Here is a 22893-nt window from a genome sequence, read left to right as displayed (position 1 = left end):
CTCAGTTTTAGCTGAACTTGCTTCCTATAAAAGGACTCTGGGCTCTGGCTGGCTACAGAGGAAGCAGACAGCAGTGGGCGGGGTTTAAATGTTTATTGATTATTACCATCAGGATGGAAAACAAAACAAAAGAAAAATATTAAAAACAAAACAAAAAAAACCCAGCTGTGATGACATGACAGGAAGGAAGTGTCAGGGGGCGGGGTTTCAGGGCACCAGCAGTCCGTTTCAGCCAACAGGAGGATGGGGAGAGAGGCGGAGCTAAACTGAAGGTCTGTCATTGCCTAGGAACAGTACGCCTCTGGCCAATCAAAACAGGGGAGGGACTGGCTCAAGCCAGGGTTGGGGCGGAGCCAAAGGGCGTGGTTAAAGAACGTCATCACTCTCGGCCGTGTGGAGCTGCGTGTCGTCGGCGTCCGTCATGATGCTGCTGTCCTGACTGTCGTCCACCTCGGCTGCTGGAGGGAGACAGGTTAGACCTTTTTTTTTTTTTTTTTTTTACAAATAAACTCGGAATAAGCTGACAACAGAATTCAATAAGTAACGTTTCCAGAAGAACGTGAAAGATCAAAATGAATCTGGATAATGTGTGTGTGCTAAAATAATGAACGGTTAGAAAGACATCAGCACATTTCAAACTAGTGACTGCAGAAGCAGAAGGCTTCCGCTCCTGCTGCTCTGCTCTCACTTGGCTGCGTTCAGCCACGCTTCCCTCGTTGCTCATCAGTTCCCGGCTCACTCACACGCTCTGCTCAACATCCCATCTTGAGCCGTGCAGTAGTTACTCATCTCTTATATTTATTTATCAATCACAGCTAGCTTGGTGTGGCTTGTGTTACAGTTCATTGTCAAATGCTTCATGTCAAAATGTGTGTAAACAATCGTGTTGCTAGGCACCCGTCGGGCCGCAGCAGCAGTTTTTCATTTCTGTGGGGTGGAAATGACGTCCTCGATGCTTCCAGGTACAAGTGTTTTCTTTCGCGTTTGATCCACACACTCCAAAATTCAGTATTTGTCAGAAAGCCCTGAAATATTTTATTTTAACAGAGATACAGAATTTTTAACCCTTGACGGACACACCGGCGTGTCCGCGTCACATGGCAACGCAGCCTCACCAAGTCTCCGTTTCCACTTGTGTTGAAAATTCAAACTGTAAACCTGACTTGGTGTTGATTGGCCGAGTAAAACCAGAGTTACGGGGAAAAACAAGATTTTCTAATGACAATACTCAGACATGGGCCCAGGTGGACAACAGGAGGAGGGATACACCTGCAGGTGTCAGGGCTGTGACCTGCCCTGCTGCCCTGTAATGGACAGGAACGACTTTTTGGCACAAATCAGTTGTGTGGCGTCCTATTGTGACAGCTTCTGTAACGGGTTTAAATACATGCGTGGCCAAGGCCCTTGCTGCGTTTTTACATCAAGTTTATTGTTTGCAAGATTTCTACACACATTTTAAATTTACGTTTGTAATTCTGGAAATGATGTTAAACACGTTTACAGTTTTCTGCTGTGAAAACATGTTTGTTCTGTGAAGTGGTGCCGAACACAGTGATTCTACAGAAGAATCAAACCCAGGACCACAGACGGTAAAACGCCATCAACTAAACATGAGTGTGGACTACTTCCTCTCTGCATATGACATCACCAAACAGTGGCAACAGTGCGTACCTTCGTCCTCAGGCAGGTATCTCTTGTCGATGGCTTCCTTGATCTGGTTGTTGGCTCCTTTAGGGTCCAGGTCCATCGCCCAGCTGAAGTTCATCAGAGCCAGGTGAGTCTGCCCCAGCTTCTTATACACCTGAGGCACAGGTGTAACAGTCATCAGAACATTTATTCATCACTCAGGAAATTACGGGCTTACAGTTGCTCCAAGGATTGCTCTGACTAGCTGCTTAATTTCTCTGCACACCTGAACAGCTTTCAGTGATGACAGCGTTTCTGATGACAAAAAGAGGTCAAAGGTCACACTTACCTTTCCAATGAGGAAGTAAACCAGCGACTCTTTAGGAACAATCTGCTTCAGCTCCTCCAATTCCTGCAGAGCCGCCTGCACGCATGCACGCACCCACACACACACACACACACACACACACACACAGATCAGAGAGGCAGACAGCACAACAGTACAAGCGTCTAACAGCAGGGGGCGCTGTCTAAGTGGCGTGTGGCCTCCTGCTGTTGTCTGAGGTTTTCATGCTCCTTTTTTCCCTGCTCGTTTACATTGCAGTGAATGCTGCTGTCGCTCCCTTTCTGATGCCGTCAACCAATGAGAACTCAGCGTGCAGTCCACGCATCATGCATAGAAGAAGCCACATGTGACCACGATGGAGAAACATCAAAGCTCCTTTAAAATTAATCTGAGGTCAGACGCATGCGAACGTGGATGCTGCCTGCGAACGTGGATGCTGCCTGCGAACGTGGATGCTGCCTGCGAACGTGGATGCTAAACCGCAGACTGCATCTGTCTCAGCCGCACGGTCGCTGAACCGGCCCGCCTGCAGTCCAGACCTCTGGCCAGCTGACAACATCTGGAGCATCATGTAAGCAACAACAGGACGAAGCAGAGCCAGGACTGCTGAACAGCTGGAATCCTCCATCACAGGATGGAGGATTCCTCTCCAACATCACAGACTGATGTTAGAGAGGAAACACGGAGCTGTCCTACCTGCCCAGAGCATCCTTGTCAGATGCCCGAACCACCTCAGCTGGCTCCTTTTGATGTGGAGGAGCAGCGGTTCCCTCCCGGATGGCTGAACTTCTCATCCCATCTCTAAATGAGAGTCCAGCCACCCTTCAGAGGAAGCTCATTTCCACCGCTTGTATCCACGATCTCGTTCTTTCCATCATGACCTACAGCTTGTGACCATAGGTGAGGATAAGGACGTAGATACACTCAGCTCTCTGTTCACCACGACAGACCGGTATAGCGTCCGCGTCACTGCAGTACTAATCCATCTGTGGTTCTCCCGCTCCCTTCTATCAAACCCCAAGAGCCTGAGATACTTAAACTCCCCCACCTGGAGCAGGAGCTGTCCCTGAGTGGGCGCTGCACCCTTTCCTGGCTGAGGACCGTGCTGATTCTCATTCACGAGCTCATCAATTTATTAAAAGGATTCATTTTCTCAGTTTTAACATTTGAAATGTTTTTATGTTTCTGTATGAATAACATGACTTCACACAGACAAAGGTCAAAGGTCATGCTTTATGTAATCTGATTACAGAACAGGGTTAGAACAGAAGAGTATTGATCAGGGAGTCACTGGCTCTGGGTTTTAATCCACAGAGCACTTTATGATGTCACACAGTTTCCTTCCGGTCAGCTTTCAGACCCTCAGTGTGTTTTCACACCAGCCGATTACATTCATCACAGTCAGTTCTGACAAGTATTGATTACCTTGTACTTGTCGTTGGCGAACAGGATGGAGGCTCTGTGGAACTTGCAGAGTGGGTTTTTGGGGTCGATACCGATCGCTCGGTTCAATGTTTCTAAGGCTGCATCAGACTTCTTCAGAGCATGCTGCACCTGCGTGCGCGAACACACACACACACACACACACACACACACACACACACACACACACACACACACACACACACACACACCAGAGGGTCAGTGCTACGAGCTAACAGCTCATCTGTTGCAGTCATTGCACTTCATTAGTCTCACTGGTCAGAAACCGGTTGATGTTTATTTGTTTGTCTCCTATGCGGAGAAGCAGCAGGTGGAAGTAAGGCTCTCACGAGATGACTGCTCGCTTCATGCCCCAAACCAAAATGGAGGATGCTGTAAAGCGGCTCATGGTGTCGTGACATCCCTTTCACACAGAAATCTTGTAAACATCTAAAAAATTGGAACTGTAACGGTTCATTCTGCACGTGCTCAGGTGCGCCTCCAGTGGGCGTGTGAAAACTTACCACTCCAATGTGGCAGAGCAGCACGGAGCTCTGAGGGTTGATGCTCAGGGCTTTCTTAAAGTGGATCTCAGCCAAGTTAAACTTCTCCTGTTTGTAGTAAATCATTCCCAGACCATACCTGCGCGCGCACACACACACACAATGAAGAAGATTAAAAACGATCATTACGGGTTTAAAAAAAAAAATAAAAAATTGGTGTCAGTGTCTATGAGTGTGGAGCAGGAGTGCGGCCCACAGACAGCCCACTATGGTGTTCAAGAAATATCTGCGTTTTTTTTAAATGATGAAGAAAAATCTGCTGTGACAATAAAAACACGTTGTGTTACCTCACTGAGTAAGACTGTCGTTTAACTGTAGTCGTAAGAAAAAGAAAAATATCTGCGTGTGTTTGTGGTGAGCAGCAGGTCAAAGTTCATCATGTTCAGGCCTGTGGACCTGTGCGCACACAAAAACTTTGTATACAGTTGATTTTATGTAACAGTCAACACTGAACTGTAACTTTACTCTTTTACTCTGTGTTTTCATAACTTCTAACACGAGGTTTAAGTTTGAGACCTTTTGTGCTCCACTCTGGAAAACGACGACGGTGTAGGTTCTGCTCTCAGCAGTAAAGCTGCTCACATTCTCACTGGTTTATTCCCACATGTCTCTCTGCGTACCTTGTCTGTACCACTACACTTGCTGTCTCAGCATCTGCTTGTTTCTAAAGAGGCTACACCTATCAGGGAGAGCAGGGCCCCGTGGTGGAACCTTTATACATGTACTGTCAGTGGGCGTGGTCAATGTGGAGGCGGTATCAGTGTACCAGGCATTGTAGTGTCTGTTGTTGACTCTTATGGCGTTCCTGAAGCAGGCGAGCGCTCGGTCCAGCTCCTCTGTCAGAACGAACTCGTGACCCAGCAGAGTGTACGCATACGCGAAGCCCGGGTCCACCTGAGACGGGTACAGAGAGGGAGGGGCATCAGCTGACTCAGAACACAAAACCATTTCTGTACAGGTGAGGTGGCCCCAGCTGACCAGAGACCTTCTTCCCAGAATCAGTGCTTGTAACCGTGGCATACCTGGATGGCTCTCTGGAAGAACTTGATGGCGATGTCGTGCTCTCTCTGCAGGCTGAAACAGTTTCCTGCTACACACCAGGCCTGTAGACACACACACACAGTACATGTGTCTCAGTGTCACACAATCAGTGGGTTTCTGACCTGGACAGGTGAGCTCCTTACCTCGGGACAGTTCTTGTCCATGTCGGTCAGGTCTTTGGACAGCGCCGACAGGGCGACGTCTTTCTGCAGGTGCCACAGCGTGGTCGAGTAAATCTCCATCCCCTCCACTCTGTACGACTCGATCCTGCGCACCTCGCTGAACATACGCTCCGCCTACAAACACACATTGTCATGACAACGGACAAGCACCAGCAGTATCCAAATGAGGCTTCACCTGGACTGGAGGCAGTCTGCAGGTGCGCCATGAGATGACCACAAAGACACCGCCCCCTTCCTTATTTTTTCCCTCCCCATGTCTGTGACACAGATACGTTTCAGATAAAACTGAGTCCAGTGCCAGCGGTGCTAGTACAACCAATCTGAACACACCTGCGCTGTGTGCAAAGGTAACCGCCCCTGCTGTTAAATCACGATGAGACCACGTCAGCACGTCACACCACCATCTAAAGACAAAGTGAGGTGGTCTGAAAAATTGACGGAGACATTTCTACAGTCAGACGTGGTGGTGTGACGGTCTGGGGCTGCTGCAGCACCTGGACCACTCTCTGCCAGAATGTCCAGCCATCAGTTCACACCCTGAAGCTCAAGAGCACTTGGGCAGCAGGATGGTGATCTGAAACACACCAGCAACTCCACCTCTGATTGGCTCTCCAAAGAATCTGAACTCAAACAATCGGTCACTGACAGTCATCAGGTCAGGGAAGTTACTTTTGCACAGCACTGTGTATAGGTGAGTCGCAACCAATGTTCCCTCTGATGTTTCATGTGTCTGAACACACAAACTCCCTGAGCGGACACTTGGACCACAGTGAGCAACAGCAGACGTGTTACATGGTTTATTAAAATAATCAAATTACAGCATTTACATTTATATTAGACTACTTTTAATTAACTGCTTTAGCCCACTTACAATGAAAATTAAAAAAAAAAAATCTTGTTCATGACCTGTAGCATGTTAACACTATTGGAAGTAAAAAATAACTCCAATTTTGAAAACAACTTTCCTTTTCTTTTTTTTTTTCTTTTTTTTTTTTTTTTTTATAAAGCTCTGACTTGTATTGTGAGTCTGTGGTCTGGGAGAGAGTCTGTAACTCTGTCTGCAAAATACAGTAAATAATGACCAATGTTGGGCAATTAATTATGTAGTTACTTCTTCAAAAAAGTAACTGAGTTATACAAACAACGAAGTTTTTTGCAGCTGTTTACCTGAAAATACAGCCAAGGCGTTTTTTCAACAAACATTTCAAACTATTTACAGAACAATCAGCTGTTCTGCATCAAATCTGATGCCACACAAATTATTTGTGCCGCTCCAAAAATAATTTCTGTCCACTATGAGATGAAGGAGAACAACAGCCTGATACCTGCAGGCCTGTGTGCGTTACCTGTGTGTACTCGGCCAGCTCGAAGTAGCCCTTGCCGATGTGCGTGAGGACCCAGCCGGTGTTGTAGTGCTGGGGGGGCAGCGAGGTCAGGATGTTTATGGCTTCTCTACAATTGTACGAGCACAGCGCCAGGTAGCCCCGTCCCAGTTCCCGTAGCAACGCCATTATGCTGTCTGAAAACATAACAGGTGCGTCACATAAACTGTACTTACTGCATTGATTACAGCAGCCCTGGAGGAGGCGGAGCCTGGAGGCGGAGCCTGGAGGCGTACCTGCGGCGGCCCTCTGGTACTGTGGGATCTTTGTCTCAGGTAGACTCAGGCTGGGATCCAGTCTCAGGATGTCCAGGCTCTCGTTCAGGTTGGTGCTGTTGGACGTCTTCGCCGATTTACACTTCGTCTTCCTGTTCGGGATCTTTGTCGGGAACTTCATCTTCAGCTTCTTACTGTTCTCCTGCAGAGAGGAGAAGGACAGTCAGGAGGAAGGCTGGAGGCACCAAACAGGTGCTACTACAGCATGTAGTGGTTAGATTTAACTTACTACTACAGTGAGTACTACAGTGAGTACCTTGGCAGTAGAGCTGGCGCTTGTAAACAATCTGGAGCTTCTTCTGGGCTGAACATTTGGCGGCCCCGACATGCTGGGACTGAGGACCTGAGGAGAGCCACTGAGACACAGACAGGTGATCAGAGGTGGACACACTGGTACCTGCAAGTCCATCAGAGGTGGTAAAGTGAAATTACGAGTCATCATATACAATTTTCAGCTTCTCATCTTCCTCCTGAAGATCACCTAAAGAAGATCAAAGCAGCTGAAGGGCCGACACGTTTGGATCATCGGGCAGTCGGAACTGATCCCTGCTGTGCAGCAGGTCCTGTGATTGGCTGCCATAGTTACCTGCTGTGAGGTGCAGAGGTCTGCGATTGGTTGAAGGGGATGGGGAGAACGTCTCTGCTGTTACCGCTCTGACTGAAGACAGACTTGGACTGACTGATCCTGGAAACAGCCTGAGACGGAGAGACAGGTACAGGTGAGCAGAGGAAGAGGGGTGGATATCATCCTACGGCTAGGGACTGTTTGTGTTTCTCAAAGGGAATGATGTAACTTCCTGTGAGGTGAACAGGAAGTGTTTAACCTGTACTAGCCTTGTTGTGAACATTACTGGGGTCAAGAAGAAAAACTGAAACATGTCATTGTTGTCATTTATTTCAGAACCACTGAGTTAGGATTAAGGTCAAAGGTGTTGACAGGAAGTCCCTTATTTTGAAATGCAGTGTTAAGTGCGAGCCATTTGATGATGTTATGAAGGTTACGTGTGAAGTATGACAGTAATGTGCTTCTTGTTTGTCACATCTCTGTTATTATTCAAAGCTTCGACATAGCTGACTGGTGACCAGCAGGGGGCGACTCCTGTCTGTTACATGAGCAAACATCTTCCTGATTGGCTCTTTTCAGCTCCAGAACTCAAAGGTGAAATCACAGACACTCCTGTCTGTTTGTGTGTGTCTGTGCTGTTACCTTCTTGCTGGGGGCTGTAGTTTGTGTTTCCATAGTGGATGAATAGTTCTGTAGATATGTGGGGTCTCCTGGGCTGGGATCCAAGGGCAGGATGCCAAAGCTACACATACACACACACACACACAGTTTGTAAACACACTTCCAGCTGCAAAGGTAAGACTCCAACTCACCTGTGCAGGTGTTGTACTCACCTTGGCGTTAGTGGGCTGAGGGCTGCAGGACCTCCAAGTAAACTCCGCCCACTCTTGGGCTTGTTCTGTTTAGCTAAAAGTGAGCCAGCTGACGCCATAGAAACCGTGTTCCCCAATAAGGAGCCGGTGTCTGGAGAGATGAGGGAGGAGTCGATGTAGGAGACGGACAAATCAGACGCCAGCTTTCCGTTTGACGATTCCAGATTCAGACGATTCAACTCCTAAAAAACAAAAACGCTGTCAGCTGCTCATGGGTCAAAGCTCAAACAGCCGCACTGCAGGTGCATTTGTGTTGCTCACCAGCGTGTCCTGTGGCGTCTCCATGAGGGCGGTGTCTAATCTATGGGAGGAGTTCTGGGCAGGGCTTACAGATGGTGGAGGTGGGGCAATGGAGCAGTTCTGTAGCGAGGACAACCTGAACACCTGATCTGGGTCTGGTTTCTCTCCTAAAACACAAAGCATCAAGTGTAATTGAAGTCACGTGGAGCCTGACAGTGCTCATGACTCCACAGGAGGATGTGTGCGTTACCTAGGTGACAGAGGTTCTGGAAAGGCGACCAGAGGAACGGGTTGAGAGTTAGACTCCTCTGAAAACACTCGGCACCTTTGGCAACACGATCTGTCTTACTGCTCACAGAGAGAGAGAGAGAGAGACAGGTGAGTCAGCAGAGCATCCTCACCTGTGGAGCGCAGGTGAGTTTGGTTCTTACCAGTAAATGTGCCCCAGTAAAGATAGCGTGAAAGAGGCGGAGTCTCCAAACTCTGTGATGATGTCATCCTGACTCTTCTGTTTGTTCAGCACACCACCAATCAGAACCTGCTCTCCTTCCGCCAGCCTGAGAGACAAAGAGGCGGGGTCAGAGAGGCGGGGTCCGAATGGACTCTATTTCCTGAAGTTTATCATTTCTGACTACTTTTACATTTACCTCTGTGTGTGTGTGTGTGTGTGTGTGTGTGTGTGTGTGTGTGTGCCATGTGTTCTTACTTGCTGAGCTCCACGCAGCACTTTGCCAGCAGGAATCGAACCTGTGGCGTGGAGCAACTGTGAGCCTTCAGCAGCCGGTAGGCTTTGTAGGGCTTCCCCGAGCGATAATAACATGTGGCCAACAGATAAAGCGCCTCCTCTGACCTCACTGACACACACAGGTGAGACACACGGGTGAAAAACAGGTACTGACAGGAGTGTATGTGGACACACAGACAGGTGTTACCTTCAGCGTAGAGCCTCTCTGCGAGGAAAACAGCGTCCAGGTAGGCGTAGTGGTTCAGAGCCTGCCACACTGCAGCCTGACAGAGACAGATAAGTGAGGCGCAGCTGGGAGGGGCAAGTCATCTTACAACAGGTCACATGATAAACTGTCGGGGTCCACAGCAATGCGCTGGCCTCAGGTGTGCCCGACATTCATTTGACTCTTTATGAGCTCATTGGTACCAGAGGCACTGAATCGAAGAGTCACGTCATCACTGCCACGGTGGATCACGGAGCTCGCTGAAGTTAGCTTCCTGAAGTTAGCCACGTATGCTAGATGAGCATACCACATAACATTAACTTGTCGGCCACGCTGGACATGTAATAATCCTGAAACAGTGAAAAACCTGCTAAACATGTAGATGTAGCTAGGGCTGGGTGATATGGCTTAAAATCCATATCGCGGTATAATTTGAAGCATATGCGGTAACAATACATGTTGCATATATTCTTTTCTTCTGTATAACGTATTTTACACACTATAAGGCACAATTAAAATCCTTTCTCAAAAATTGACAGTGCGCCTTTTCTATGAATTCTGGCTGTGCTTACTGACCTTGAACCGAATTTATGTGGTACACGGCGCTTTAAAATCTGTCAAAAATGTTTCAGTCCAACTTTGGTAAGCTACGAAGCCGCACGGCTTGAGGGATTGTCGGAGCATTACGGCTGCCGTAGTCAGGTCCCAAAGTCACACAAATACTGCGGCATCACTGAGAGTTAAAAACTGTCTAAATTCTTCCATCTTTAATAAAATGATCAGCGTTGCTGCTTTACCAGGTGTAACAATTAAGTTCAACATCCAGGCATCCATGAAAACAGAATTTATTACATTTAACGGAGTTAGAAGTTAGCTCGCTAGTTTCCACCTAAGCATGATATAGCATGTTCTGACTGAGAGATTGATAAAAAAAATTCAAACGTACAGCTCTGCTGTCACTTCCAACATAAAGTTAGACAGAAAATTAAACAGCAGTGATGTTTGTAGGTTTACTGAAGTTGGGCTAGCTGGTATATAATGATGTGCTACGTGATCGCTAGCAAAACAGTTAGGTTAGCATAACATAAACAGAGTGAAGCTGGAGGATGAACGCTAACTTTTTTCCATTCGATAAAATTTAGCGTGAGGGTTCCTGCTGGTCAGGAACAAATGCAATCGCATGGCAGGATGCTGTAAACGGACCAGAACAACTGAGATAATCCATCCACAATACGAGGTTAGTCATTAATATACTGCAACAACATGGGAACAGAGCAGCTGCAGAGAATTCGGCATTAATGAATCAATGGTATGGAAGTGGAGGAAGCGCAGTATAATTTGCAGATGATGTTGTTTGCAGACGCTGCAATGCTTTCGACCAAAACAGGCGCAGCTCGATGACACCATCAACATACGCTATCGCGTATATAGTCAAACTCTCTACCGTTGGCCAAATTTATATGGTTTCTACCGTATACGTTTATACCGCCCACGCCTAGATGTAGCTAAAGTAAATAAACAAGTGTAAATAGGCTGTCGCAACAAGCATCTTGCTCACTATGTGGAGCAAGACTTTGTTCAGTGATGCTGTGGAGTGTATCCCTGCCCGACTTCATGTCACACAATTTTCACCACGTTACCGACAAACCCTCAAATGACAGTGGACGAGATATGAATTTTCATGCTTATCAGTCTTTTGTGTCACGATAACAAACCTCAGTTACCGGGTCAAGTGTCCACGCTCATTGCTCAGGTACTTATTTACCTGATTGTATGTTTTTATTTCAAGAAGTTAACTAGGGTTGGAAAAAAAAAAAGATTTCCTGATTCAAATCGATTTTAACTTGAATAACGCACTATCGAAGAATTAAATCCTGACATCGATTTTTAAATATAAATGTGTTTGAAACTCCAGAATCAGCTTAAAGCTCACAAAAGAAAGACCAGGTCAACGATTCCACTAAAACGTGGAAACACGTTCACCTGACGGCACGGACACGGCGCTGAAAGCCGACGCCTCACAGGTTTCGTCTCCGACCAAGATAGCCTCCCGTGTCCCCCAGCTCTGTGGAGTGTTTTATACAGGCCTGTATCAGGGTCAAATTCAAGCACCTTTTAAGGTTCATTTTCAAGCACATTACCAAAAAAAAAAATAGATGTTTCACGTCACATCACCTCAGTAAGACCATGTGAAATTTAAAGCAAAACACCCTCGGCTTAAACACCTTTGTTAAAAAGCAACTCAAAACACACATTTAGCTTAAAATTAAGATGTGGAAATACGAACAAATTAACTTGTTAGAGATATTCATCTCCTGTTGGAAACAACAACCCAACAAAACAAGAGACCTGTACCAAACACCACAAAATAACACACAGATGAAAAAGTCTTCTCAACAAATACTGATGCTTCTTTACTGTGTGACACTCAACATAAAACTGTAAGATGTTTAACTACACTGCTGTGTGTATTATTGTTGAAGTCCTAAATGATCACCTTGAAAGTGTTTGTGCTAATAACATCATGTATAGTAAACAGGCAGGGAGAAAAGCTCTGACTGGGAGGGGCTGTGGACACATGACTCACTCAGTTCATTCGACATAGGAGACTTTAAGAATGCACGAGCATCGAAAACCTGTTCATTTAATCTATCATCTGTAATATTAATATGTACAGCCATCATGTATCATCTCCCTTAAATAAGCAGGCAGCCTTAAAGTATGAAACATATGTGTCTCCTGATAGTGCCCAAAGGCCTCAGTGTGAGCTTGTTTCATGTGTAGGTGCTCACAATAAACACGTTTTGAATGAAGGCCGGGGAACTTCGGGAGCACAAAAACGTGTCAACTCTGTGCACGTATGAATCGTATTACCATTGTTTCCCCCTGAGGTGTTGCCAAAGACACAGAGTTACATAAATCACCATAACTAACTGCGTAGCGCTGCTGTATTGCATCACACTCAGTGCACTTCAATCATTTGTCCAGTGAGTTTAATAGCTAGCAAAAAAATAATAATAACTTTAAAAATTAGCATGCGTAATGTAATACTCAAACACTCATTAAAACGGCAACCTGGAGTAATGTTAGTGCACCTACCCATGTTGGGGGGGGGGGCAAACTGACATGCAGAGGTGCAAGCAGCCCCAGGCGGACAAACTTGCGACTGATTTTATGTCTCTGTGTGATAAGAAAAGTATTCAGACAGTTATTTGTGCTGAATGAAAAACAGTTTGCAGCTGTTTTAAGCACCACAACCGAAATCTTTAAACCTTGAAAAGACATTAAAGTCCACGAATTTTCAAGGGTTTCAAGCACCTGCATGAACCCTGTTCGTAAACTGTTGATGATGAGTCTGCACATTCAGTGAGAAACTGAGATTACCCATAATGCATCACTGAACGACACAGGAAATCTTTTCTGCCTGTGGATATAACTGAACTCCTTCCACCTAACACACAGCTCACAGTGCAGCAGCAACAGCCTTTTGCAGTAAAATAACAAAGTTTCCAGGTTAGAGTAAAATCTTGATCGTGTATATTTCACCTCTGTAATATTTATAACTGAGCTATTTCTTATATTTTGTAAACTTTATAAAATATTGTCATTTGTCTGTTACTGTTATTGTCCTGAAGCGACTGTAAACTAGGGTTGGGCGATTGGAAGAATCTATCGATTATCAGCCTATTGCCCATCGTTTTGATTTATTTGCCCATGAGTAAGTTTGCCAATAATGATGGCGCTAATAGATCCTATCAACAGAAAAAACAGCCCCCTCCTCAGAGAGCGCCAAATCCTTGTTGACAGAGCTGCAGAAGCTGCTGATAGCCTAGCATTCTCAGCCGGATGGTGAACACGCACATGCTCATGCCAGTTAGTCTTTGTCTTTTATCCTGTCTTCCTTCTCTCACCCCAACCAGTTTCTGTATCTATGAAGCGCCTTGAGGCGACTTTTGTTGTGATTTGGCGCTATATAAATAAAATTGAATTGAATTGAAAGTAGAGCTGGGCGATATAAGATTTTTTCATATCACGATATGTTTTTTTCATTTCAGGCGATAACGATATCTATCACGATAAATTCAAATTCAAATTTTATTTGTCACACACACACACACACAACCATACACAGTATGACATGGGGGTGAAATGCTTGTAGCTGTACAATGCCCGACCATTAAATGACAGAAGAAAAGTTCTACAATATTTACAATTTACTACAAAAATGACATGAGGTGAAATGCTTGTAGCTGTGCAATGCCCGAAATGACAGTGGTTTTACAGTATTTACAATTTACAGGTTATACAAAATTTACAGATTTAACTTAGAAATTTACAGTAAAAAAAATGTGCAAATAGCAGAAAGAGATTATAAATTATAGGAAGTGTGCATGAAGAAAAAACAGAGTGCATGTGGTGATGTGATATGTGTGGGAGAGTCCAGTCCTACACCTGGTTCAGGGCCCGAATAGCCTGGGGGAAGAAGCTCCTCCTCATTCTCTCTGTTTTGGCCTTAAGGGAGCGGAAGCGCTTCCCAGACCTCAACAGTGAGAAGAGTCCATTGTTGGGATGGGAGAGGTCCATCATAATCTTCCTGGCTTTGGTCTTGCACCGCTTGGTGTAGATGGACAGCAGGTCAGGGAGCTCTGATTGAATGATGCGTTCTGCCGAGCGCACCACCCTTTGCAGATCTCGTCTATCCTGCTTGGTGCTGTTCCCAAACCAGGTGCAGATGTTTGATGTCAGGACGCTCTCGATGGTGCAGGAGTAGAAGTTCTTGAGCACCTTCAGTGGCAGATGGAAGTCTCTAAGTCTTCTGAGGAAGAAGAGACGCTGACGGGCTTTCTTAACCAGGGTGTTGATGTGACAGGACCATGACAGGTCCTGAGTGATGTGGACACCCAGGTATCGGAAACTGTCCACTCTCTCCACTGGCGTGCCACTGATGATGAGGGGCTTGTAATTCCTCGCCTGCTTTGTAGTGAAGTCCACGATCAGCTCCTTAGTCTTGCTGATGTTTAGGAGGAGGTTATTCTCCTGGCACCAGGTCTCCAGGTTCCTAATCTCTTCCAGGTAGGCCGTCTCGATGTTGTCGGAGATCAGGCCCACAACAGCAGTGTCGTCAGCAAACTTGACAATGGAGGTGGTGTCGGATGTGGCTACACAGTCATAAGTGTACAGTGAGTACAGCAGGGGGCTTAAAACACAGCCCTGAGGCACTCCAGTGCTGAGTGAGATGGAGGGGGAGACTTGTTTTCCCACCCTCACTGTTGGGGTCTGTCTGTGAGGAAGTTGAGGATCCACTGACACAGTGATGAGCTGAGTCCTAGATCCGTCAACTTGGTGAAAAGCTTAGAGGGAATTATTGTGTTGAATGCTGAACTGTAGTCCACGAACAGCATCCTAACATAATTCCCTCTGCCAGTGTCCAGGTGACTCAGGGATGTGTGGAGCAGGTGAGATATGGCATCGTCTGTGGAACGATTAGTCCGGTAAGCAAACTGAAGTGAGTCGATGGTGGGAGGAAGTGAAGAAGTGATGTGATCTCTCATCAGTCTTTCAAAACACTTCATCACAATTGAAGTCAGTGCTACTGGACGGTAGTCATTGTGGCAAGCGGGCTGTTGTTTCTTTGGAACAGGGACAATAATGGACCGTTTGAAGCACGTGGGAACCACAGCTTGGGCCAGGGAGAGGTTGAAGATCTCCGTGAACACCGGTGCTAGTTGATCAGCGCAGGCTCTAAGGACCCGGCCAGGGATTGCATCTGGTCCTGCTGCCTTCCTGGTGTTCACCCTCCTGAAGGTGTTCCTCACGGCATGCTCTGTGATGACGAATGCATTTTCTTCACTGGTGCACTCCGAGCGCGCGCAGCCGTTTGTTGTTTTAATTGCTGCGGCGTCGAAGCGAGCATAAAACGTGTTCAGCTCATCAGCCAGTGAAGCATCGGCATTCATCATTGAAGAAGCTGGTCGTTTATAGTCCGTTATAGTCCGCAGTCCTTTCCACAGGCTCCTAGAGTCGCACTGTCGTAGCTGTGACTCTAGTTTTTCCCCGTAGCTCCGCTTTGCCTTTCGGACCGCGCTGCGCACGTTGTAGGACGCAGCCTTGTATAGGTCCATATTACCGGAGACAAGCCCTTCATTGTAGGCAGCGGTGCGTGATCTCAGAGCGTCGCGGATGTTTTTATCCACCCACGGCTTCTGGTTGGGAAACGTTCGGATGATAGTTCTTTCTGCTGTGTCGTCCGCTAGTTTCCCGATAAATCCCACAACCGCTTCCGTAAACATGTTGATGTCATCAGAGCTGCGCCGAAACATGTCACAGTCTGCGTCATCCAGTGCGTCCTGCAGCGCGGCCACCGATTGGTCCGTCCAGCGAGCGACCTCCCTCCTGATTGGTGGTTGCTGCTTTAGCCTTTGTTTGTAAGCAGGTATGAGGAAGATGGCGGAATGGTCCGATTTTCCAAATGCCGGCAGGGGTTGAGCCTTGTAACAGTTCTTGAACGGGGTGTAGCAGTGGTCTAATGTCCTCGTGCCCCGGGTGAGGCAGTTGATGTGCTGGTGAAGGTTGTGAAATGTCCGTTTGAGATTCACTCTGTTAAAATCTCCCATAACAATGAGTGCGGCATCTCAGTGAAGTGTTTGTTGATGTGTGAGAGCCTCATGTAGCTCACATAAGGCAGTGTCCGAGTCCGCGTGAGGCGGAATGTAAACAGTTCAGGCAATGACCGCAGTGAATTCCCGAGGGAGATAGAAAGGGCGACACTTAACGATCAAAAGCTCCAGATTGGGCGAGCAAGAGCGTGTGAGTGGGGAGATGTTTGTGCTGTCGCACCATCTGTTGTTCACCATCAAACACACTCCACCACCTCTTTTCTTCCCCGACTCCATTGTCCTGTCCATGCGGTAAACCGAAAAGAACCCCGTCGGCTGCACGGCGTGGTCTGGTATCGCTGGGTTCAGCCAAATAACTATATTTGTAAGATTTAAATGTGCCGTTGCTCACAAGTAATTTCCCATAATAAGTTCAACAGGGTAGATGTACTTAAGGAACATGAGACTTTTTCAGATAAATAAAGGCAAATATTGCAAACTACACAAAAGGCAGCCGCTAAAGCGTTTAAGTTTCAAAATAGAACAAATGAAACAGACTAAATTGTCAATTCCACTTAGAACCAAAATATTAATTCTAAAAATAAATCTTAGTTTGTTTTACAGAAGAACAGACAAAACTGACTAACTTTTGTCAATATCAAATAAACTGAGAACTAAAAGGAAATTCTCAATCTCTCCTTGTTGTATAGCTTAGCTTTTCAAACAGTTTTAACAGTTACTTTAGTCTGACAAAAGCCGAATGACGAATTAGCGCTTCCAGTCAGAGACTGAGGCTACGTCCACACGTACACGGGTATTTTTGAAAATGGAGATTTTCCGTTTTCATTTTAAAAAATAATCCCGTCCACACATAAAGGCAGAAATGAAGGAAAACGCTGCTATGAACATGCCAAAGCAGCAGGTGGAGCTAGATTCCTAACCGTGCAGAAATGTTGGCCAATCAGAAGTCTAGAAGCCTCGGTGGGAAAAAGTAAACAAAGCTGGGGCATAGAAGCAGAACCGAGCCGTATGTGTGGAGGGACAGTAACTGTGTGTATATGTAAGCATTTAAACACTGCAGAGAGTAGAATTAACAGTATTGTAGAAATTCATTTCACCGAAACAATAACGTGGCGCACAGTGTGACGTCAAAAAATGCGCACACCTTTGACGTTGCGTTTTCTCCGTTTTTCTAGTCCACACGTAAATGCAAAAACGGAGTTTTAGAAAATATCCACCCTGGCCGGAGTTTTTAAAAATCTTCGTTTTCAGTGACCAAAAACGCCGTTTACGTGTGGACTAAAGGTGCAAACGCATAGAAAAATCTGCGTTTTCAAGAATGCCCGGGTACGTGTGGACGTAGCGCATGCACCAGTTTATTGTATTTCCAGACTTGCTTTCGGCACATTTACAGTGCACGCTACTCTGTTTTTTGTCAGACTTGAAATAGCCGAAATACCTTCACACTACGGAACTTCTATGGCTCTTCCGTTCGACAATCTCTCCGGCGTTGGAACCATCATCTGTTTTCTCTTCGGTAGCGCTCGGTTGATTTTTCTAGTCTGCACACTCATTTCCTCCATTACCCGGGCGGTACGGTGGCTGGCTGCTTCCCAAACAAATACACATGTGGCTTGGCACTTGTGCTGTACGTAACAAGTCACGTGACATGACGCTGCGGCTGTGATTGGTTCGGCTCTGCGCTACTTAATTCGGATTGGCTGTTCTTTTTTTTTTTTTCAAAGAGGAGAAGAGCGGCGAGGTCTATTGCGATAGTTAAATTTTTCTATCGAGAAAAAGTTATATCGCGATACATATCGTTATCGTTCTATCGCCCAGCTCTAATTGAAAGTTAGCCGCGTTTGAGAGCTTTGCTTGCACTAGGGCTGGGCCATATTATACCGTTCACGGTAATACCGGTATAATGTTAGGCAACGATAGGAAAATGAAATATCGCGATAGAATGGGAGTAAAACACGCATGCGCAGTGCCTTTGTTTTCATACGCACATGGCCGATTGTTGAGTGAAACAGATGAACCAGAATTGGTTTGTAAAAATGGTGCAACTTCAGTGATGTGGAACTGGTTTGGTGTTTGTCCGTCAGATACACGACAAAGCACATTTTTTTGCAGAACATGCAAGCAGCCGTCGTTATTGTCGTATTTGTCGGACTAAGATGCTCTTAAATCTGGGAGTAATCTGGGTCCTAAACTCCATATATTTCAGGTCAAACGAACACTGCAGCATCACTGAGAGTTAAAAACTGTCTAAATTCTTTCATCTTTAATACGATCAGCATTGCTGCTTAACCAGGTGTAACTATGAAGTTTAACTTCCAGGCATCCATGAAAACAAAATTTACTACATTTAACGGAGTTAGGAGCTAGCAGGAAGCTAGCGGAAGTTAGCTCGCTAGTTTCGCTAGTTACCTAAGCATGATATAGCATGTTCTGACAGAGATTTCTGAAAAAATTCAAACGTACAGCTCTGCTATCACGTCCAACATAAATGAAGACAGGAAACTAAACAGCAGTGACGTTTGTAGGGTTACTGAAGTTGGGCTAGCTGGTATATAATGATGTGCTACGTGATCGCTAGTGACACAGCTATGTTAGCATAACATAAACAGTGAATCTGGAGGACGAACACTAACACTTTTCCACTTATAAAAGTTAACGTTAAGGTTCCTGATAATTAGAGACAAATGCAATCGCATGGCAGGATGCTGTAAACGGACCAAACTTCAGTCAGGAGAACTGAGATAATCCATCCACAATACAAGGTTAGTCATTAATATACTGCAACAACATGGGAATAGAGCAGCTGCCAGAGAATTCAACATTAATGAATCAATGGTACAGAAGTGGAGGAAGCAAGAAGAATGAGTTTAATAAAGTTTGATTTATCTGATTGCTTTGTTTCGCTTAATGTGCCTTATAATCCCGTGCACCTTATGGTCCGAAAAATACGTACTGCACACTGCAGCTTAATGTTGCAAAGCACCTCTTTTTAACTTCAGTGGATATTATACATGGTTATGCTCAGGATATGTCAGACCATTTCTACTGGAAATGCCTTTTGGTTAAACTTTAAGCAAGGAATTTGCATTTGCACTGTTACATTTTTATAAAGCTTTAATGTACATAAAAACCAGCTTCTTGTTTAAGTGAAAATAAATGGAAGGTTGTCTTTTTGCGCTAGTAATGTTGTGGAGTTGTATTTTGTCTCGCATCAATTATATCGTTATCGCAAATTTTCAAATATATATCGTGATAAATATTTTTGGCCATATCGCCCTGCTCTAGCTTGCACTATACGTCTGCACAAGCAGCACACCGCTTTGGTTACATCCTTAGGTTTACGTCTTTCATCCCAAATAAGCGACATTATGACAAAGACGATTAACAACTAACCTATCAGGACCGGACTGAGCTACAATCCCTGAAATGTCTCTGTCAACATATTCCAGGCAGTTTGTCCAAAGTTTGTTCATTCTGCGCTTCAGATGGGTTGAGAGCGTTACAAATTTTAGTCGCGTCAACACCGGATTAACGTGTTAACGCTGACAGACCAAATTTTTTGGGAAATTAGTTTGTCCATGTTTGGTCTTCACATCAGTCCGTGCATGATTACGTTGCTCCGCCCATCTTAATGACTGCGCATCCAAGAAATATGATCATCATCATCATCATGACATTTGTGACTGAGTCCCAAACCGAATCTGAGTCGGGACCTTTGAATCAGTTGTCGAAATCAGTGATGATCCCAGACCTGAGTCGACGTAGCTCAGTTGTGATTGATGACAGCGACACTGAGGTGAACTGCCGAGTACAGCGCTGCTGTAAGTTTCTCTTCTCCTCACGGCCCTATATGAGACTTCTTTTAAAGTGGATCTATCTCAGTGGCACTTAGGAAAATAAACTCTCGTGATGTGAGAACGTAATCAAACTGTTGATCAGAGGGAAATTAGTTTAAAGACACTACAGTCTAATGTTATCTGGCATGAGCTCGAGTCTGTCTTGCTTTGTTCACAGAAATAGGTTTCTAAACCAGCGGGGCCTGCGAAGCGCAGACCCAACAGACATCATGCTGTTGTTCAGCCATGTCTCAAACGCTCGCATGTCTGATCTGCTGACCGTAACTCAATGCGACAATGTTGAGATTAAATACATTCCTGTAGGATTTCTTATGTTAGAGCCCCAACTACAGTCCAGGAGTGAGGCTTAAGGTGAGGAGGAAGATCAGAGTTCAGAATCCAGAGCTCAAGGGCTCCAATAGGCATGACCCTCCAACTGCCCACCCTACCAAAGCCAGGTCAGGATAGGCTGAGCCACAGAGCGTGGAAGGACCACACCTGTCCTAACAGTAGGAGCCTGAGTGAGAAAAAGGAAATGATGTCAGAAAACATCAATGAAAAGTCAAGACAAGCTGAGGCTCTGAAGATGAGGACGCCGCTGAAAAGGAGGTGGGAGGAGTTAGAGTGTGGAGATTTGGGCCGTTTGAAGTTGGAAAAAGAAGCAAAGCCGCTCATTTCCATAGAGACAGCAGCGTTCTCACCACTTACGACACAACGGCACGCAGTGACATCATAAATGTATTTGCCCACTTCACTGTAACAATGCAACGACAGCAAGCAGAGCAGAAAACATCCAACTTCAGTCACCGGCCCTCGTTACCAGACACACAGCTGCATAGATGTGTCTCACATCACCTCCACATGTGGAGACACGGACGAGCTTCTGTAAGCCTACTGTTTCCACACACACGTTGGTGTATCTGTGCAGCTTCTCAGATTGATTTTGCATTAAATCTGCATTATTTAGCCAGAACTCCTGGCTCAGTTTGCTGTGAGAAACAGATCTCCTCCCACACTCAGCTATAATCAGTGTATTTCAACAGTAAACACAAAGTTATTGATCAAACGCTGGTATTGTTCATTAGAAAGCTGAACGACTACCAGCAGTACAGGTTTACCTGACTGTAAACAGTTTTTGACTCCAGGTTAAAATAAAGGCTGTGTCACCTGTACCTGCTCACAGCGAGCCATACATAATCAATAGCCAATACCGTAGTTAGATCAACACTCTGTGTGCTGCCATTGGTCAGCACTCCAAACACACACCTGAGAGCATCATGTGAGACAGGACGTGTTTATGCCAGACTGTTATCGATGGGTCAAACTCAGGAAAGTTATTGATCAATACGCTGATCGATCACTGCAGCAGTTCCGTTACTGACGTCACTTCACTTTAACTCTGCAGTCACAGTTTACCCGAGTGAGATCAGAAACACACCTGTGAGGAGACATTACCCATCAGTCCGCGGCTGACATGGCAGCTAACAGCTAACGGCGGTTCATGTTACCGGGCAGTTAGCTGCCATTAGCCTGTGTTAGCTGTGAGAGTCTAACGGCCGCGGGATACCTTCATCTGTTCTCTGATCTGCGATCAGACTCTGACATTAACAGACCCCGAAGGAACGGATTTGATCGTTTTATGAACTTTAAAGCAGAGTTCCTTCTCACTGAAGCTCCATTGAGTGCTAGCAACTGCGTTAGCTGCTAACCGAGTCATGCTAACACAGAACTCCATATGAAATCCAACAGTTTCTCTCGGCACTCTCACCTGCATACATCTTAAACTCCGTGATATACTTAAGAACATCGGGTCCTGTTCTATGACAAATACTGCTCACAGTCAGTGATCCACCCACAGTTGGTTCCGGTGAAATACTGACTTTAAAGAGTGTCTGTTCGCTCTCCGCGGGTCATTTCCCCTCAGCCGGACTCAGGCCTCTTCAGATGGACCTGCTCGGATTCCGGATTTATTTTAAAATTAGACAGTGTTCGTTTTTTGGATCTGAGCCCAAAAGATGTGCGGAACAAAACGAATCATGAAATATCAAATAAACTGACCAATTTCCCCTTTAATTAGATCGGAAATACCTGGAATCTTAATCTGACAAATCTTTAAAAGGTGTCTGGCATGACATATCTCAGCTGTACCGGGTGTAAATTAACAGCTCTGCGTGACCCGAACGGGCCGTGACAGAAGGTACTAACGACCACCAATAATCGCAGAAAACTCTCTCTGTGCCGTCAGCGGGCCTCTGTAGGGCCTGCGGCCGAGGAACAGCGCTCTCACCACGGATTGCACCCGCCGCTAAGGCCGGGCGCAGAGACAGGCACAAACTTCATACATGCTCCGCTCCCCACGCGTGACAACGAGCCAAAGATGTGTTTTCATACCTGGACAGGTTCCTGCAGCACCGTCATCCCGCTCTGAGACTCCTTCTGTCCGGTCCGGGGGTCTCTTTTCTCTCCGCTCTTTCTTCACTTGAGACTCAGGAGGAGCTGCAGCCGAACATTTGAACATACCGACCGTTAGCAACCGAGTACCGCCGAAGATACCCGAGGAGGGAAAATGCCGCGACGGACATGAGCGACTGTGAAACGGAGAAAGCCGATGTATCTCCTGCGCCCTCTGGTGGTAAAACGTATTACAGCGGTGTTCAGTGTTCTGTCGCTTCCTGGTGCTCAGACTTGTTAGTAGCAACAGCAGACTGGCTGACATGAAGTCGTGAGCCATTTACAATGGCGGTTTTAAATAACTGGCGGTTGTGGTCTTGGGCAGATTGACTATCTTTGGGGAAGATCCTGAACCCAGAGTTTCTCCTAATACATCCATCAATGTCTCCAAAAGTTGATTCTGTTCATCTGGACGTAGCGTTTTGTGGGAGAAACGTTTCGTCACTCATCCACGAAACTTTTTCAGTCTCAGCTGACTGCAGGTTTCAATCTTATAAACAGTACATTTGCATAATGACTGAAACC

General features: G+C 45.8%; 1 protein-coding gene across 2 annotated transcripts; it reads right to left on the bottom strand.

Annotated features, from left to right (window-relative positions):
• Nucleotides 1-79: 79 nt before the first annotated feature.
• cdc27 (cell division cycle 27) lies at nucleotides 80-22466 on the bottom strand. 2 transcript variants are annotated; one of them, XM_080905915.1, is made up of 20 exons: nucleotides 22309-22466; nucleotides 9447-9522; nucleotides 9221-9368; nucleotides 8946-9071; nucleotides 8765-8862; nucleotides 8536-8681; nucleotides 8236-8456; nucleotides 8045-8144; nucleotides 7424-7533; nucleotides 7094-7193; nucleotides 6799-6979; nucleotides 6527-6699; nucleotides 5142-5294; nucleotides 4980-5060; nucleotides 4724-4851; nucleotides 3919-4036; nucleotides 3398-3526; nucleotides 1976-2050; nucleotides 1672-1801; nucleotides 80-458 (listed from the first exon to the last, which is right to left on the bottom strand). In XM_080905915.1, exons 1-20 carry the CDS (start codon nucleotides 22333-22335, stop codon nucleotides 367-369), a joined length of 2412 nt encoding a protein of 803 aa, XP_080762041.1. In that variant the 5' UTR covers nucleotides 22336-22466; the 3' UTR covers nucleotides 80-366. The 2 variants fall into 2 exon arrangements, with proteins under 2 accessions (XP_080762041.1, XP_080762042.1); XM_080905916.1 differs by having other exon boundaries at nucleotides 80-455.
• Between the last annotated feature and the right edge of the window lie 427 nt (nucleotides 22467-22893).

The sequence above is a fragment of the Rhamphochromis sp. 'chilingali' genome (assembly GCF_963969265.1).
Source record: "Rhamphochromis sp. 'chilingali' genome assembly, chromosome: 15".
NCBI classification, from domain to species: Eukaryota; Metazoa; Chordata; class Actinopteri; order Cichliformes; family Cichlidae; genus Rhamphochromis; species Rhamphochromis sp. 'chilingali'.
The sequence above is the reverse complement of the archived record's forward strand: the minus strand, read 5'-3'. Positions and strand labels throughout refer to the sequence as shown.